Here is a 20,385-nt window from a genome sequence, read left to right as displayed (position 1 = left end):
TCCATAAGAAAAAGATTAAAATCAAACAAGAATAGCTTGTTAACGATAATTTTATTTTGTGCTATGCCTACGGTATTAATTATTGTTATCTATTCTCCCTTTTGCTAGGCTTGATTTCCATATATGAATGAAATCCATAATACACATGCTTTTAAAGCATATTTTTCAAAATCAATGCATTTTTCAATTTTTGATAAATTTTCCTAGTAATTTCTGGGTATTTCCCTGAGCTTTTGCAGAGTTTGCATTTTTAAATTATGGTCACAATTGTGCCATGTGTCTAGTAGGCCCACTATTTTCTTGAGAAAACAAGTAACACAAGGGCTGAGGATTAAGCTGTTGAAGTTAACTGTAAATTAATGTCATAATAAAAATCTGGTCTTTAACTGTCAAATTAAATAAAAAAATTAAAAAAATTGATATGAGTTTTGGTTACCATTTTTGGAGTATCACATCATAATGAGCAGTTAAGAGGGGCCTTTTTTTATTAGTAAGGAGGGATTATTTAGACTGGCTTGACACTAGTGGAGGTCACAAGGGGGACCTCCTCCAATTCAACATATTCCACATAGAACCACTTAATTAACTTTATTCAACTAATAAGCCACAATTGAAGTTGAAGAGATACTACCTGGGATTCCAACTTAAGATGTCACTTTAGGGATTCAAATATGGATCTCTATCTTGAGAACCTATAATGTTGCCATTTAAGCACAACTCCATTGACATTAAGAGGGGCCTCATTAGAAATATGGGCTTATTTGATAAATAATAATATAATATCCTGACCACAATAGCTACATATATACGAGGAGATTGAAGTTACTGATTATTGTCGGGTAATTAAGCAATAAGACATTTAATGTAATTAGAGTTAATGATGGCAGTTAACCCGTTGGTTGTCGACAGTTGACACCGGGTAACTGACCGGTCACCTTTATATATTAGCGAGTCCTTGGTCATGGAGATGGAGTTAGTATGGTCATTGTCATTGTATTGACATTATTATGAATCAATGAAGATCTGAGTTTCTTTATATTCTGTCATGCATTGAATTACACTTTATTGGCAAAACATTTGGCACCGTTGCCTAGACAGACTCGGGAAAAGGAGCGGATGGCGTACGGACACGATGGGCCTACCCATGAGCGAGATTAACCCTGAGGCGGACGATGCACAAACAGAGCTCTACGACAGAGAAGATACTACAATGAGGGAATTTTCAATCTTGCTTCAAGTGGCCATCGAAACCTACGTCCGAAGAGAGGCCACGGAGGCGGAAGTTCCAACAAGTGCCGTGTGGACTGCACTGGAAGTTAGCCCTGCGGTGAATCAGTTGATGAACCACCTCCCCCGATTGCTCGCACAAGCTTCACTCGCACAACGGGCTCACCTGGAGGAAATTGCTTGCGAAGAACGATGCCAACAGACCCTCCTATAGTATGAAGAAATCAACCGTCGTTGGGAAGTGCAACAGGATGGCATGCGACGGGACACTTGAACCTTGAGCCGTACGAGGCGGAATAAAGAACACTCATTGTAATAATTATGTCATATTGTTGACATAGACTTGTATCCCACAGGATGAATGAATAAAAGTGTTCTACTTTTTATATGTCGTTGTTATATATAAAGCCGTACGGGAATTAATGCCCAATACATTGAATAAAGACAAAAATAAGCAAGAGTATATAGATGAACGTGCAGTAGCCCGACATGCCTTGATCCTTGAATAGCAAGCGGAAAGGCGACAGAGGTATAAGCGAAGGGAGGAGGAACGCTCCGAAGGGGACGGTGAGGCCGACGGCCACCCACGGAGTCGGGAGGAGTTACTTGCGGAAACCCGCTGTAGGATAGAGTCTACTAAAACTCAGTTGAGGGACTTGAGGGACTTGTCACGCACACCAGAGGCTAGGGAAACTCCACGGAGTGGGGAGGAGGCAAGGGAGGGAGAAGACACCGGGGCTGCCAGGAGTGTCAGAGGGACATTGGGGCACGACGATCAAGCACCTCTTATAGGATCTAACCCATTCGGAGTAGGACAGCAGCCACCAATAGTAAAAAGACAAGGCATGGCGCAAAAACAAAAACTTCCAAAGTTCCATGGGGACGGGAAAGAAGACCTTGTCCGCCATTGTCGCACTTGTGAAACAATTTGGGGAGCGAATGGTGTTACCGATCAGGACGAGTGGGTAACACAGTTTCCCGCAACCCTAAGGGGCGTGGCCATCGACTGGTTCTCCGATACGGAGAAGGCTAAAATTAGCACATGGCCTGACTTGAAGAAGGAATTTCAAGCGGAGTTTTGTCTCCTAAGAGACGATAATGAGATCGTAGCCGAAATTTACGGCACGAAACAGAGGAAGAACGAGACAGTTCGAACCTACAGCCGGCGGCTCAAAGAGCTGCTAGGAAAAATGGAAAACCAGTGCGCAGACGAATCAAAAAAACGGTGGTTCGTGGAAGGTCTGAAGACGTCTCTTAGACGGAAAATGAAGATCATACCTCCCTCTTCATATATCAACGCCTATAATAGGGCAATGGATTTAGAAAGCGAGTAGAAGACGTCCAAGAAAAAGAAAAAGAAATCCTCGTCAAATGACGATTCCTCTTCTGACAAAAGCAGTAGCAGTGATGATGAGTCTAATCGGAAGGTATGGGCTCTCCAGAAAGATATGGAATGATGAGAGAGATGAAGGCGACCAAAGGAAGCACAAGCAAAGCCGACGAAGGGGATTTATGGTGCACGGACAACCGCAACGACGGACACACCAAGGGGTCTTGTCCGAAGAAAGCATTTTGTGATATTTGTCAGATTGCCGGACACCTTACCAAGGAGTGTCCGTACAATATGAGGACCCGTAACCAACAGGTTCTCTTTACGGAACTGTTTGCACCAGTCGGCACGTCCCAGCCTGCGATCAACAACGTGTCGTCTGGTGGCTATCAGAACAACAGGCGAGGAGGAAGAGGCAATAATAATAATACTAATAATAGAAGCCGAATCCAATACGACGCTAAAGGGCGGCCGATGATACAATGTCGGACTTGCAACCAATGGGGGCATTTTGCCAGGGACTGTACGGCAGAGGAAGTGCCACAAAAACTTTGCAAGTGGTGCGGTCCGGGGGACCATGACGATGGCAACTGTCCGAAATTTGGAGTGAATTTGTTGAATGTAGAAACGGAGGATGTGCTCGCCATAACAAGATCCAAGACGAAAGCGGCCACTTACCTAGATCCTCGTACGGAAAAACGAAAGGCACTGGAGGCACAAGCAGAACTGGAGAAGGAGATGTCGACGAACAAGGACGCACACGGGCTTGCAGGTACTTCTCGCTCTAAAGAAGAAACAAATATTATAAACCAACTGCTACAGGTCGAGATACCCGTCAAAATGAAGGATCTCCTGGAAAGTATGCCACACTTGCAGATGGCACTTCTGCAATCCATACTGATAACCCAAATCGGCCGACCAACACATGGAAGGGACAACCTTGGCGAGACGGCGGCAGACCCATTAGCCTTGATGATCAACAATGGTAGACACCCAGCAGTGGTGGAAATGGGTATACTGGGCACCATCTTGACCAACACCATTGTCGACGGCGGGTCGGGAGTAAATGTCTTGCCAGAGGAAACATGGAAAAAATTGGGCAAACCTACTCTTTGGCCGTCCACCTTTAATTTATTGGGAGCAGACCAACACGACATCACACCGCTTGGCACACTCATGGCGTAGCCAGTGACGATTGGAACACAGCCGTTCGTCTTGAACTTTGTGGTCATCCCATTGAAGAAGAAGGGATATGATGCCATCCTTGGCAGAGGCTGGCTGGTGGCGGCAAAAGCAAACCACAATTGGAAAAAGAACACCTTGTCCATGGAAAAGGCCGGCAGAAGATATATCATCGACCTCAAAACCCAATTGGTCAGTGAAGAGTTGGCATCAGAGTCAAAGTCCGACGGGGACGACGGTATGAACGAAGGGAAGGATGGCAGGGAACCAGATGACGAAGGCATCTTAGGAATTCAAGCCTGTTCTGAGGACGAGACGGATTCTTTGAGAGGGCTCTTCCATTGGCAAATGGAAGACTATGAATTATTGTACGGGTGCAATGTGCTGGAGATCGAAGAAGAACTTGACGAGAACGAGTTCCCACCAGAGTACGGACAATACAAGGAAGGGGATGCCCTTGTGGATGACGCACCAGCACACCAGTTCGACAAGAGTAAGCCCATAAGGTACGAGGAATCCGCACTTAAAATTACAAACCTTGGAGAAACTTCAGAACAGAAAAATATTCTGGTTGGCGACGACTGGAATCCGGTCTTGAAGACAGCGGTGTTCAAAATTTTCACAGAATACAAGGATGTGTTTGCCTGGACGTATAAAGACCTCAAAGGGGTACCACAAGAACTTTGTGTACACCAGATCCCTCTAGTTGCCGGAGCCGTGCCTGTACGGAAGCGGCCATATAGGATGAACAAAAATTATGCCGCTAGGGTAAATGACGAAATTGACCACATGCTCGAAGCAGGAATCATCTTCAAGGTCCAGACCAGCGATTGGGTATCACCCATTGTGATATCCTTGAAAAAGGAGGCCGATCAGATAAGAATCTGTGTAGACTTCAGGTGTTTGAATGCTGTCACAATTAAAGATCCATTTCCCATACCATTCATAGACACCATCCTCGAGGAAGTAGGGGGCCATGAATTTATTCATTTATGGATGGATTCTCGGGATATAATCAAATTTCCATTGCAGAGGAGGACAAATTGAAGACCACCTTTGTCGTAGAAGATGGCGTCTATGCATACAACCGGATGCCATTTGGGTTGTGCAACGTGCCAGCTACCTTCCAATGGATAATCCTCCATATTTTCGACAAAATGTCCGTAGGAAACTTCAAAGCATTCTTGGACGACTGGTCCATTTACAGCACGGAAGAGGCACATCTCGCCGCACTTGGCGAATGCATGGAAAGATACCGACGAGCCCGCCTCGCCCTAAATCCCAAGAAATGCAGATTTATGGTGCCTCAAGGCAAGTTACTAGGGTACATCTTCTGCAAGGCCGGATTGAAGACTGACCCTGACAAGGTACGGGTCATTGTGGAGATGGAGGCGCCCGATGATGTCACTGGCGTCAAGTCATTTCTTGGACACATTGGGTATTATAGGTGGTTTATTAAGAACTTTGCCCAAGTATCATACCCACTTGATATGCTGACACGAAGGGGGGAGCTGTACATCTGGGGGACGGCCCAAGAAGAGGCTTTCCAGGAGTTAAAGCCACGGTTGGTAGGTGCACCAATCCTAACATATCCAAACTGGGACAAAGAGTTCCATGTACATGTCGACGCATCCAACTTTGCCATAGGGGCCACATTGGTGCAGGTTGGCAGCCACGGGCTGGACCACCTAGTGTATTTTGCAAGCCGACTCTTGTCAAAAGCAGAGAAGAATTACAACACGACGGAGAGAGAAGCCCTCGGGATGGTATACTCCGTCCAGAAATTCCGACATTACCTATTGGCGACACCATTCACATTTTATGTGGATCACCAGGCGTTGATGTACTTGGTGAACAAGCCAATCATCCAAGGGCAAATTAGCCGATGGCTGTTGTTGTTACAAAAATTTACATTCAATATCATTGTCAGACTTGGCAAGAGCCATGTCATCGCCGACCAGCTATCACGGATCAAGTCTGGAGAGCCGGCCGAAGGTGTTAACGAGGATTTTCCGGACGCCCATTTCTTCCGCATTGCCGTCCTTCCTGCTTGGTACACGAGTGTGGGCGAATACCTGTCAACTTCAAAATTTCCCAAGGAAATGTCGTCAGGCGAAAGACGAAAACTTGTACTAAGAAGCAGAACGTTCCAACTTATAAATGGCCTTCTCTACAAGATGGGACTTGATCAGATCCTACGACAATGCGTCTTGGAAGAGGAAATCCCAAGAGTCCTGAGAGAAGCACATGAAGGGGTCGTAGGAGGACACATGGGACCGGACACGACGGCAAGGAAAGTCTTACTAGTAGGCTTATGGTGGCCGACAGTGCATAATGACGCCAGAGAATGGGTGACAAGTTGTGATACATGTCAATGCACTGGACGATCGTTAAAGAGGGATTTTATGCCACTCAACTCGTCGAATGCTGAAGAGTTGTTCGAAAGATGGGGGTTAGACTTCATTGGTCCGTTGAAACCAAGCCGGGCCCGACGATGTAGATACATTGTCGTGGTGACTGAATACTTGACCAAATGGGTCGAAGCGAGGGCCTTGGCAGACAACTCCGCCGTTAGTACGGCGAGATTCATTTATGAACAGATTATCACCCGGTACGGAATACCTATACAGTTGACAAGTGATAGAGGAGGGCACTTCGTAAACCACATTATCCGGCTGTTGACAACCGAATTCAAAATTTTCCATTCTCTATCAAGTCCATACTATCCTCGAGCAAACGGCCAAGCTGAGGCGACCAACAAAATCATGGTGTCAATAATTTATAAGTCCTGCGGGGTTGAGAAGGAAGACTGGGAGGAGCGTCTACCGTCGGTAGTTTGGGCGTACCGAACAACTTACAAGGTAACCACTAGGCAGACACCATTCCAATTAATGTACGGCCAGGAGGCTGTGGTGCAAGTGGAATTCATGGTGCCAAGTCTCAGAATTGCCATTGACAACAGGTTAGGTGACATGGAAAGCCTCCGGGAGAGACTATACGCCCTGAATAAGTTGGATGAAAGACGGACGATGGCATAGTGGGCGATGGAGACAACTCAGCAACGACGGAAAGCCTGGCACGACAAACATTTAAGAAGGATGCAGTTCACCCCGGGGCAATTGGTATTGAAGTTTAATGGTCGAAATGAAATTAAGCTAGGCAAGTTCAGGGTAAAATGGCTAGGTCCCTTTAAGATTTGCCAAGTTGGTGCGAACGGAGCCACCAAGTTGTGGACGATGGATGGGATGGAGGTGCTTGATGCTGTAAATGGCTCCAAGTTGAAAATCTATCACCAACGGAGGCAAGAGACGAGGTCCACCCAGGCGGACAGGTAAGTGCGGTCGTATGGAAATGACCGTACGGTAGATCCGTATGACCCCGTACGGTGCCATAGGAAAAAAAATGGAAAATTAAAAAATATAAAATGCTGTCGTACGGAAATAACAGTATAGTAGGTTCATACGGCCGTACGGTACGATTTTTTTTTTAAAAAAAAAAAAAAAAATTAAAAAAAATCCGTACGGTCATACTAAAAAGTCCATACGGACGCATGGAATTGAGTTTTTTTTTTTTAATTTTTTTTTAAAAATAAAATAAAATCCTTACGGTCGTACGGAAAAGGCCGTATGGATGTACGAAATTGAGTAAAAAGAAAAAAAGAAAAAAAAGGGACGTACAGAAAAAAGTTAAAGTTATTTTTTTGTCATTAAGTGTTTTATATGGCATGAATACTCAGGAAATTGCCAAGTTAGAAAATTGTCGGGTTATAAAGACGTCCATACGGACAAATCAGCTACTTGCCAGTTAGAAAATTGTTGGGTGATAGCTGTACAATCAAATCAGCCGTACCACATTAGCAAGGCAAATCCGTACAAAATGAAAGACAGTTAAGGCTCGAAACAATTACAAATCGAACCGCAGACAAGGAATTTTTATTTTATTTTGATTAATGGCGACTGAACCTAGGGGATTGAAAAAGCTAGACTGGAGGAAGCAATTGCAAGAAAGAGAAGAGCAAACCAAGAAGGAAGCCAAAAAGAAACTTGCTGTAGCAATGGGCGACCAAGACAAGGGCAAAGCAATTGCACAGGATGCAGGAAAGGGAAGAGTTACGCAGGTCACCGCAGATACAATTCTATTCAAGGGTTTGGCTGGAACGGTGTGCAGGCAATGGTGGGAAAATGCCACGAGCCCGTCAGATATCGAGGTAAAAATTGAATTAGCAAAAGCTAGGGTCCATGATGCTATTCAGATGCCCATTTTAACATTAAGGAATTCGAACCCTGCCTACGACAAATGATTAAAAAATATGATCCTGAACTTCGCACATCGTCATTCAATTTCCAGCACACTGACATCATTGTTTCACTTAACTCTGATGATTTTGAGAGAGTATTTGGCATTCCTGACAAGGGTAAAAAGATTGACAAAAAGGTAACAAAGTTGTCCGAGGAAAGAAGAACCCAGCTATTAAAAGAAATGTGTAGGGACAACTTGACTACAGAAGAATGGAGTCGCATCTTAGATCCGAAGGGAAGAGATCTGAAGAAGACATTTTTAAAATCTGGCATCTGCCAATGTTTACTTGATGTAGTACAGAGCAGGCTGACTGGCGCCAGCAGAGCGTCGGACGCGATAGTACCTATGATCGCATTGATGGCAGGACTCAGAAAGGGCACGGTGTATGATTGGGCCAGTCTACTGTCAGACAGAGCCCATGACTGTATGATGCTGAAACATAAAGTATTTTATATGTCACATCACGCTATCGGATTATTTTTAGAATCTGTGCGGGTGCAGGTGCCACCACACCGTAGAGGATGGCAGCCGTGGGATAGCATCGACTCCCTTAAGCTAGCTATATTTTATTGGTCAGAGCTGGATATTTTGACTACCGCTGAGGGACAGACTAGCAGGAAGAGGAGGAGACAGGCCCACGTAGTGGTGTCGGCCAATGACACGGATTCAGGACGACATGGCACTAGTGAGGAGGAAAGTGAGGGGTCAAATGATTCAGAGGAAGATAGCACCTTCAGGCTTTCACAGATCGAGCAGCCAGTACCGCCGCAGGAGACCCCCACCACTCAGACAGTATCGTTGGCAAGTGTACCGAGCAGATGGATTGAGTAGGCTTTACGAGATAGGTATCTCGAGCTTTGAGAGACTCGGCTCAGGGCGGATAGGGCTTAGGAGGAGTTGGCCACTCGCATCCCTGCATTGGAGACAGAGTTAGAGCAGCAGCGCACCCATGCTAGGAGTACAGATGAGATCCTTGCCACCGTGAGAGGAGAATTGAGTGCCGTGAAGGCAGAGTTGACAGTGCAATCAAATGAGAGAGCCTCAGCAGAATCGAGAGTTGCTACCCTGGCAGCCGAGTTGGAGGCGAAGCATCAGGAATTGATGGAAGCAATGTTTCGAGTGAGGAGTTCTCGGGAGTGGCAGTTGCAGGCTGAGTAGGACCTCCGATACCGGACCGACCAGGTGGTACAGCTTTGGGAGCAGTTGGCAGTAGCAGCCCCAACCCCTCCACCATCAGGGATGCCTCCCTTACCCCCTCAGTAGTCTGTGTGTAGTTGTTATTTTGTGGGGTTCGTAGTTGTTCTCTGTTGTAGGCATATCATTCCCATTTTGTTGTCTGTCATTCGGAGACGACATTTCTTTTTGGGGGGGATGATGTTGTCGGGTAATGAAGCAATAAGACATTTAATGTAATTAGAGTTAATGACGACAGTTAACCCGTCGGTTGTCGACAGTTGACACCGGGTAACTGACCGGTCACCTTTATATATTAGCGAGTCCTTGGTCATGGAGACGGAGTTAGTATGGTCATTGTCATTGTACTGACATTATTATGAATCAATGAAGATCTGAGTTTCTTTATATTCTGTCATGTTGTATTCTGTCATGCATTGAATTACACTTTATTGGCAAAACACTGATACTAGAACTTAAACTAACTTTTCATAATTTAGACATGTTTTGCATCAAATGTGATTCAAATAGAGGACTGAGCTGGTCTTCGAGGTCTTTATGAAATTAATTGGAGTTTCAGGATCAAAACTCAACTATAAGTATCTGAGTCAGAACTGAAGTGCTTTATGCAGTCTATCAATTTTGATAATTGTGCACTGATATACATCTAGCCACAAACTATAGAATTTGGATTTTTTGCTAACAAGAAATAACCTTCCAATCCGTAGTGTAAATGTAATTTTTGGATTAGCTGAGTATTTCTTGTTTTGGTTTGGGGTGGATAACTTGAGCTTTCTAGTTCAATTTACAAGCAAGGGCTATTAAAAGCAATAATTTGTGATTCAATTTTTTTGACGGAATTTATTATCATATCTAGATGAAATCTATGGTCTTAATTGCAGTGCTTGACCATTATTTTAATATATTCATATGGGATGTGTAGTCTATAAATGATTGTGTACACTTTATGCTTCTTGACATCATGTGCCATGATAGACATTCCTAGTTTGAAAGAAAAAAAGTAATAATAGTGAGGGGATGTAGATGTCCAAATAGGGTCCCAGTTGGTTGTATTTGGCCCTATTGTTACTTTTATATTTAGATTTGGTGTGGATTATCAATATTTCATTTTACCATGATAAAATACAACTTTTAACTCATTGTATTTACTGACTATTTCCTGTTGCAGTATTGGCGTTGGCTGTAGTACCTGTAATATCAGTTGCTGTACGTAAATTTGGGCGATATGTTCGTGAGCTGTCTCACAAGACTCAGGCTGCAGCTGCAGTGGCTGCATCAATTGCAGAGGTTTCCTTCTTTTCTTTCATTCTCACTTTTTGCCCTCTTTTACATATACAACCAAAAGGAAATATTCATTATTTGCAACTTAGATCAGGCTTTTACTACACAAAACTAACTATGCTGCAGCAATGTGATATCCTTTACATTACAATCGCAAAGCCATTTGCAAGTTGCACTCTACATTTCTATTGATAAAATAAAAAGGTTTAAAATAGTTGTCTTTCAGTTACTTTGGTTCTCAGCATATAATTTTTTATACACTTCCATTTTAAAGAATAGAGAACCATGGATATAAAAAAGCATGAACTAATGATAATAATGGAAGAAGTTTATAGTTTTTTGAAAGCAAGAAGTCCATTTATTTTGGCTCTCTTCTTTTGCCTTTTTTAATTAGATGTAGGTTGTATGGGCAAGTATACCTTTCACATCTATAGCAACCTACTTTGTTTCAGTGGATGATGCACGGTAAGACTCCTAGTCTAAACACCTACAGTTGTTATCTAAGATAACTATTCTAACCCAAATGATATCTATACAAGAAATAAAATGTAAAACTAATTAGGCGCAAAGAAAAGAGTCATGATCTACGGAAATTACATAACACTTGCCTCTTTTAAACCATAAGTGGAAGGTCAAATAGGTGTGTAGCTATCTCATGTTTCTTGAAGAGATGGTTGTGGTAGCACTAGTTGAAGTGTGCTCTCATGAATTTGGTAAGCATGCATCACTAACATTATTTTGGATTCTTGGACTTGACAAGGATAGCTACTTTCCAGGAGAAATGGGATGATCACATTGAGCTTTATGAGAAACCATGAAGGATGTTACATGTTCAATTGTCTAGGGATGGATTGATTTGCTAGCCTCCTTGTACAAGTTCCTTAGGCTCAAACTCAACTAGAGAAGGTTTCTATTGACAATTGAGCAAGGTAGACCTTACTAAAATGTGCATGCTCTTCAAAATGCAAGTTGTGTGAAATAATGAAAACCCTTGACTACTTTTGTGGTTGAATACTTGAATCAACTAAGATCTTTCCATTGAATTAAAGTTATAGAATAATCATCACATGACTTCACTAGACCATGTATCAATTAAACTAATTTAATACCTACCTACTTTTCTCTTTGAAATATCAAAAAACCAAACAAGCACTAGTAGCATTGAGTGATGCCATAGTACAATGTGACTCACAAAGAGTGATGCTAAAGTGAGTTTTAGCTCCAAAACCAAGGCTAAATTGTGTTCTATGGAAGCGAAGCGTGAGTTTGTGGCCAAGATTTTGTTGAAATTTTAGTTTGTATAATAGGAAATTCCACGCAAGTTCAGTGTGAACATGTTGGAATGTTCAAGTGGTTTGAGCTAGTCTATCTTGTATGCCACTTTAGTGATAGAAGAGAAAGTCTTATTTATCTAAATAAGTCTAAAGTATAATTATTCATTAGTAATATGGAATTATTTTCCATCTTGTCTTTATAAGTGGTAAGGATGCTTTTGCAAGTAAACCTGATGTTTTGGAAGATTAGAAAATTAGCGTAAAGAGAGGAGGAAGATAGAAAGATTGTAACATACTAAGTATAGTGAATTTCCATGCAATTGTGAGTAATATTAATTGTGGAGGTTGCCTTGTAAGTTTTTCGAAGAAATGAAAAATAGATTTTAAGGTGTAATTATTTGTGTATGCTTTTGCATTGTGAAGTTTTCATTAAAATGAACTTTATGCAATGTTCTTTAGCATTAGGACATAATCATTGGGTATTAAAAATTTCTTCATGGTTTCAGCACTTAGGATTTAAAAATCAAAAGGGAAAATTTGTTTGGAATTCACATAGGAAGGTTTTGTGAAGAAATTGTGTGGCCAAATAGAGGGAGAAATCACAAATTTTTGTAGTGAAAATCATGCATTTTTTTCCTATGAAAAATCGCTTTTTCTTTTTCTTGAAGTTGTGAGGGTTTCATGGTGAAATCGTGGGTAGATAAGGGTGAAAATTTGTGACTAGTTTTTAGAGAAATTGTCAGTCTTTTTAGGTGTAAATGATGACTGGTATTTTCATGTGAAAATCACCCACTATTTTTGAAAATTGTGCTTGAATTTGTTTTGTCAAACATCAAGTATTTTTAAGGTTTGCTTTTTGATATCCATGATGTCTAGGGAACTAAAACCTATGACTAAGGGTTTAGAGTTTGCAGTCAAGGTGGGAAAACAAAGGCTAGGGCAGCAACAACGGCTAGGGTCATTAGTCGTGGCTAGGGTTTTTACCCTTCCTTTTAACATGAACTAGCAAGGGTTTGCCAACAACAAATTGGGTTTGTAACATGTATTTTATTAGAAAAGAAAACAACCAAGATCTTTGATGCATTGGTCAATATTTTCTAGAGTTAAAACATAAATAGGAAAATAATATTGAGAAACCAAGTTAGATTTATAGAGATGTCTAAATTAGATACTATTACCAAATACTTGATGAAGATCACATAGCTCCTCGATCAACTTGCCATAGTTGGAAAGAAGGTTGAAAATTTAGAGCTTGTTAACTTGGTGTTGAATGGGTTCTCATTCTTGTGGCCTAGAGAATCTTCCTTCCTTTGAGAGGTTGTGGGATGATTCTATCTGTAAATGATGTTCAATTTACATTCAATATGCAAGTTATATTCTAGTTGATATTATCTTGTTCTATGTATTACTGATTTAAAATATAAATCTGACTATCTTCTTTTGTATGGCAGGAGAGAGGAGCATTTTTAATTTCGATGTCCTTTCTCACGAATGCCATTTGATATATATAGCAGACTGGGTACGGTCAAGCAATGCCTTGACCGGCCATGTCTTTTAGACATGGCCGATCAAGACATTACTTGATCGTGCCCCTTCGCTAATCATAATAATAATACACGGTGTTTATTTACCAACAGATATCAAACGGTGTGTGCTTATATTAACAACCGATAACAATCGGTGTATGCTTATCGGTGTATGCTTGTCTTAACACCTGATAACAATCAGTGTATGTTTATTCTACCACCCGATATTAATCGGTGCATCACTCGATATCAATCGGTGCAAACATATGTTAGCATATTTACTAATCGATGTTTGGTTTACTCAATAATTGTTTGTTTATCATTAAATAAGTTAATCGAAATAAATCGGATTGCAATGGCTAACCCGATTTAATAATCGGTGAACAAATAATGTAACCGATATTAATCGGGATTCTATGCTATAGAATGATAATCGACAGTTAAGCATTTTGATCGAACTAATTAGATTGATCATATACAAATAAAGAATGGTTTATCAAATGAAGGCTTGAAGTTATTCATCATAATTATCGATAGGATAAATAATTGAATGAGAGACTTCATTTATCTCTCATTCAATCATTTATCTTACCGAAGCTATCATGCGTTAACACTATCTAGGAGAAAAGTTGAAAGAAGTCAAAAGCGAATAAGGGTGGTAATTAGAATTTAGCCCTCTATGGAGAAATGAAGGGAAATGTAAGATCCCAAACTGAAATCTTATTCAATCTGCTGATTTTTGTTTCCAATTCTGCCTTTGGCCAACGAAGGGTGTTTACCCCGTGGGGTGTGTTATTAATATTGCATATCAACAATCAGATGATAACCATAGGATAAAATAGTAACTAGAAACTTAGAGCAATGCTTTCATTAATGCCAAAATGTCTAGTACAATAATCATTCTTTGCCTCCGTGTATCCAACAAGTACAAGAGCATATATAAAGACACATTCGAGGGTTGCGGTTGCCACCTGTGAGGAACCGTCGTGCAATGATCAACTACCCTCAACGACACTAACATACTTAACCAACGTAGCTTAACAAGTAGTACAAAGCCCATATTACGACCAACATCATCCCCCCCCTAAGAAAAGTCGTCTCCGGACAACAGAGTTGCTTATCACCTGCTGCGTCCTTGCCTGAAAACCCTTTTTTGCTACCATCTGATGCTCAATTGCGGATTTCACCATTATTGCTTCCGCAAGGAGTTCTTTTTTCCTTGACATCATAGTCCTCCTGTGCCTAAACCAAACTTGTCTGCAAAACACGCTTTTCAGTCTCAGCCTCCACCAACTGCTACTCAAATGATACTGTCTCCCTAGCCAATTTGTCCTCGATAGCCACCCGCGCTGCCCTCTCGGCATCCAACTCCTGGGTACGCTGAGCTAAGTCTCACGCTACTACTGCCTCCAACCTGGTGGTCAGCTCCTCCAGAGCCCTTTGTGCATCGACCAAGGCAACCTCACGTTTAGCCGAGACATACTCTGAGTTCCTCAAAGCGTACCATTCATGCCTGGAAGTGGCCACAACCCTCTGGCACAAAGGCTAGGAGACACCTCAAGTCCTCCATCACACTCTCCAAAGGCTGATAACTGAACTGAATAACTCCCTGGTGCCGTACGACTTCGCGTGCTTGCAATGCCTTCCCGCAAACTCTGTTTGTTCACAACCTCCAAATCTGTCTCCCTCTACAGCTTATGGCTTCCCCGCCAATGCTTAGCTTCAGGCTTCTTTCTCACAGTACGAAACAACCCCAACACTTACCGCGACTTCTCTGATGCCCTTCGCCCAACTCAGAAGTGTATTGTAGCTCAAAAATAAACTGGGGGTCTAGGGGCAGTGCCCCCAACGGGGTCGAGGGGCAGCGCTCTCGCGGGGTCTAGGGAAGCGCCCCAGCAGGGTCCAGGGGCAGTGCCCCTCGCAGGGTCTGGGGGCAGCGCCGCCAACACCAATTTACAACCTTCAAAACCACATGGAAGTCCATGGCGCACATCATTTTTGTGATATTTTAAGATGCCAAAAACCTTCTTCTCCACTCTAATTTTTTCAACATCCTGGCTCCACACTCCATCGAATGATTTTTTAATCTGGTCGTCGTTTTTTTTTTAATTTATAAATTAATTGCATGCTTGTTTGAATGTCGGCACATTTTTTCTTTTCACGTGCCATCACCACCATTTATCCCTGTCGTGCCATGGTATTTTTCCTTTCACCCTTTTTTTTAAACCACCGCCGTCGTCGTCATGCTCCTTCAGGCCTACGGTGGTATTCCACCGCCGGTGACCTCCGTCGACGGTGGTCTCACTGTACGGTGGCCCCCCGTCAGTGGTTCCACCGTGGCCACCGAATTTTTTTTCTTTTTTTGTTCTTTTAATTTAATTTCCTAATCTAATTATCCAGAGTCTTCGGTTCGGGTCCCGTGCCTCTGGGATTGGCCTTCATCCTTCTCGGTTTGCCTCGCCTGAGAGTCTCTCGCTTTGGTCCCGTGCCTCTTGAGTTGCCTGCCCGGCCTCTCAGGTCCCCCTCCGGACTCTCGGGTGTCCTTCTGGCCTCTCGGGTCCCCTGCGCGCTTCTTGTGGTAGGGTTTCAATTTGGACCCGTTGATGCAAAGTCTATTTTCAATGGCCATCCGAAGACCTGGAACCATAAATTCTACAGGGACCATGGTCTCCTTCCCGTACATAAGAAGAAGAAGAAGAATAAAGATTTTGAATGCTGCGGCCTTCCACACAGGGTTCCAATTGTTGCCGATATGAATGATCTTGGGATTATCTATGTCACCGAGGTTTGTCTCCTTCAATTTTACCTCTTGATACTTGATGGGTTCTTCCTTCGGGAACTGGTTTGCGGTGGTGTCACTCACACGGGCGTCTCCTTTCCAATATTCTCTGTGTTTCGGCAGGTACACCTCCTCTGTTACTTGCTCTGGTTCCTCTACTTCGAGCCTGTAGCTCTGGAACATTTCGTAATCCTACATCTACCAGTGGAAGAGCCTGTTCAATGCAGCCCCGTCCTTCGTCCCTCAGGTCGCCTTCTCCTTCACCCTTCGATTCCGAAGATGATGCCAGTTCCTCACTAACCAACTGCATCCCAAGGTCTATGATAAACTTCCTTCCTCCATTCTCCATAGACAAAGTGTTCTTCTTCCAGTTGTCGGTGGCCTTGGCTGCCACCAGCCACCCTCTCCGTAAGATCAGTGTCCCGATGGCTTTGATTCCATGCTGATCTGCTCCCAGCAGATTGAATGTAGATGGCCATAGCGTCGGCTTCCCCAGCTTCCGCCAGGTTTCTTCTGGAAGAACATTCACTCCCAATCCACCATCGACGATGGTATCGGTTAGAATGGTGCCAAGGATACCCATCTCCACAATGGCTGGGTTCCTTCCAGTGTTAAATGTCAGCAGCATGGGGTCTATTGTAGACCCCCCAGGAACATCCGTGCGGTGGTTGGTATTGGTGCGTGGTTGGGAGAGATTATTTAGCAACGCCGTTCGTAATTGAGGCATCGTCTGGAGGAGATCGTGTACCTTCACAGGCACCTCCAGTTTTAAAATTTGATTTAGTATAGCCTCCTCCACTCGCCGTACCCTTCGCCTTTGCCCTCTCTCGTATCTCTTTCTCAATTTCTTCTCGTGCTTCCCCTACCCTTCGCTTCTCTATCTCCGGGTCTGGGCACATTGTTTGTCTGGCTTGGGCGCGAGTTACGACCAACACTTCCTCTTCTTTGGTTTCCTTGATATTGAGCAAGTTGACGCCGGACTTCGGGCAGGTGGCATCTTCGTGGTCTCTCGGTCCGCACCATTTGCACAAATATTGCATGGCCTCTCCCTTCGGGTAGTCTCGGGCGAAATGCCCCCACTGGCTGCATGCTCTGCATTGTATCATCGATCGGCCTTTGGAGTCATATTGGATCCGGCTCCTTGTATTGTTATTGTTGGTTCGTCCTCCCCACCGATTATCTCGGTAGCCTCCCGATGTTGCATTGTTGTTCGCCTAGGAGCTGCCGGTACCGCCCGATGTAGTTGGTTGTTCCCGCGTAAGCAATACTTGTCGGTTTCGTGTTTTCATGTTGTAAGGGCATTCTCTTGTGGGATGCTCCATCATCTGGCATATATCACAATAGGTCTTCTTTGGGCAGGAGCCTTTCGTGTGGCTGTCCGTCTTACATTCCGTGCACCAAAGCTCCCCTTTGTCGATCTTGCTCAGACCTCCCTTCATAACCTTAAGCTCTTTCATCATCCTCAGCATGTCCTTGTGCAGGGCTTGCACCTTTTTGCCGAACTTGCCATTGCTACTACTTCCCTCGGAAGAGTCATCATCCTCGGAGAGCTATCCTTCTTCTTTTTCTTCTTGGATGTCTTGGTCTTGCTCTCGAGATCCATCGCTCTATTATATGCATCTTCGTACGAGGTTGGTGGAACAATTTTCATCTTCTTCCGAAGGGAATGTTTTAGTCCCTCCACGAACCATCTCTTTTTCAACCCATCTGTTGGTTGACTCTCCATTTTCCCCAACAGTTCCTTGAGCCACCAACTATAGTCTCAGACCGTCTCGTTCTTGTTCTACTTTGTGCCATAGATTTCGGCTACTATTTCATTGTTGTCTTTGAGGAGGCGGAACTCTATCTCAAACTCCTTCTTCAGGTTGGGCCATGTGCCAACTTTGGCCTTATCCGTATCGGAGTACCAGTCGATGGCCACTCCCCTTAAGGTTGCTGGAATTTGTGTTACCCATTCGTCCTGGTCGGTAACACCGTTCGCTAACCATATGGTTTCGCAAGTGCGGCAATGGCGGACGGGATCTTCCTTCCCGTTGCCGTTGAACTTCGGCAACTTCTGTTTACTGGCCATTGATGGGGGTCGTGTCGCCTGTCGCGCACCTACACCACTCCCACCCGCGCTGGTGGTGTGTGCTGTTTGAGTGACTGGGGGTACGGTGGTTTGTACTCGCGTGCTTGGTGTGATGGATCCCAAGAGGGGATCCTGCTTGCCGTGTGCCTGTGCCTCCTCCGCACCTACGGTCGTACGGTTGCCCTCCCGTCCGTTCTCACCCTCGTCGTCTGTTCGCTCCCTTCGGTGGTCCTCCGTGCGCGGTGTAAGGGAGAAATTCCTGAACTGATCCTGGGTCTCTTTGACCAGATTTTTTCGTAGCCTTGTTTCCTCCAAAATTCTTCGTGGCTTCTCACCCTACGGTGTTTTGGCGACACGTGGAAATCTCCTTCGGCTTCTGCTCCTGCACTCTCTGTGACACCTCCTTGGTTCCCTTCGAGCAATCGTTCAGCAGGTCGTCCTTCGGCAAGTTGCCTCAGCCTCCATCTATGTTCTACTTGTTGTTCTAGAATCAGGGCTTTGAGTGCGGCCTCCCACTCCTCACTTTGTGCCTTATTATTTCTATCCTTATTTAATAAGTTGGGCATTAATTCCCGTACATAATGTAGGAGTATTCTTTATTCTACCCCTGAGGCTCAAGGTTCAAGTTTCCCGTCGTCACTTGCCATTATGCTCCTCTTCCTAGCGACGGTTGTTTTCTTCGTACTCCCGGAGGACCTATTGGCGTCGCTCCTCACGCTGGGTTTCCTCCCTTCGGTGCTGTTGGGCAAGGGTTGCTTGGGATAGGAGACGCGGGAGTTGGTGCAACAACCTATTTGCTGCCGGACTGACGTTGAGAGCGTCCCAGACTACACCCTCGGGTACCTCTTCCTGTGTAGCCTCACCTCATACGAAAGTCTCTATAGCCGCCTGGAACCGGATCACGAAGTCGCCTGTCAATGCGTTCTCCCCTTCGTAAAGTTCTCTCAGTCGGCTATCATCCCCCTCGATGCTATTGCCAATGGGCTCGCCCATTATCCTCTGTAGGCCATTCACGCTCCGTGGCTACCCAGATTCAGACGACAACGGTGCTAGATGTTTACCCTGTGGGGTGTGTTATTAATATTGCATATCAATAGTCAGATGACAACCATAGGATAGAATAGTAACCAAAAACTCAGAGCAATGCTTTCATTAATGCCAAAATGTCTAGTACAATAATCATTCTTTGCTTCCGTGTATCCAACAACAAGTACAAGAGCATATATAAAGACACGGTCGAGGGTTGCGGTTACCACCCATGGGGAACCGTCGTGCGACGGACAACTACCCTCGACGACACTAACATACTTAACCAACGTAGCTTAACAAGTAGTCCAAAGCCCATTTTACGACCAACAAGGGGGTTTGGTTTGATCTTGTTTTGTTTTGATGTTTTTCTGATTTTTTTTTTGTAAGTCATAACTTGCATTTTATTAATAAATTCTCCTCTATTAGAGAAGTTTGATCCAATAAGGGTCTTATTCATCATTAATAAAGTGGCCTCCCTTTTAAAACAAACTTATATGAATCTAAGGAGGCATGCCATGGGGTCTTTTATGACACTTCATTACATTATTATAGAGTGATGTTATAATCACTTAACTCCATTTTAATTAAATATTAAAGTCAAAACTTTAATATTTAATTTTATTCAAATTCCAACACCTAGCCTCCCCCAACTGAAAATTGAATGTTGTCACTTGACCAAGGATGATAACTGGATGTGGTAGTGCAACTGACAGTCTTCTCCTAAAAAGTAGGGATGCTCCTAGAAATTAGGAGACTGTCTCAAATCAATGATAAAGACTCCTAAGCCACTTTTCTATGCTCCTCGGCCCTCTAGTGGTCAAACAGTCAACTGGCAATCTCCTCCTAAAAATTAGGAACTGCCATCTGAGTGCCTGAAATGGTTTACAAAGCCCTCTGCAAAGCTCCATCACACTTGGATGGGTCCCCTAACCACTCTATTGACCTACGGGAACCCAAATAATAGGCCAACCATGCTCATCTGCCTATCTCCTAGAAAGGGCACATTACAGGAAATAAAGGAAAACGGAACAAGGGTAAGTTAAAGGATGAGGAAGGATCCTCATAGTTAGGAAAGAAGGGCTTGAGTCATATCAAGTGCTTCAGTTGTTATAAGTTTAGTCATTATGCATCTAAGTGTCTACACAAGAAGAAGAACCAAGGGAAGCAACAATAGGAGGAAGTGGCAGACTTTG

The 20,385-nt window shown here is 43.7% G+C and overlaps 1 protein-coding gene across 1 annotated transcript in view; it reads left to right on the top strand.

Moving 5' to 3' along the window:
- LOC131078959 (ABC transporter B family member 25) overlaps positions 1–20,385 on the top strand; it is a 163,486-nt gene that overhangs the window by 92,278 nt on the left and 50,823 nt on the right. The window contains exon 8 of the mRNA XM_058016813.2: positions 10,401–10,519. Within this exon, the coding sequence (XP_057872796.1) occupies positions 10,401–10,519 (119 nt within the window). The remainder of the gene's footprint in view (positions 1–10,400; positions 10,520–20,385) is intronic.

This window comes from Cryptomeria japonica, chromosome 10, assembly GCF_030272615.1.
Source record: "Cryptomeria japonica chromosome 10, Sugi_1.0, whole genome shotgun sequence".
Taxonomy (NCBI): Eukaryota; Viridiplantae; Streptophyta; class Pinopsida; order Cupressales; family Cupressaceae; genus Cryptomeria; species Cryptomeria japonica.
The sequence above is the reverse complement of the archived record's forward strand: the minus strand, read 5'-3'. Positions and strand labels throughout refer to the sequence as shown.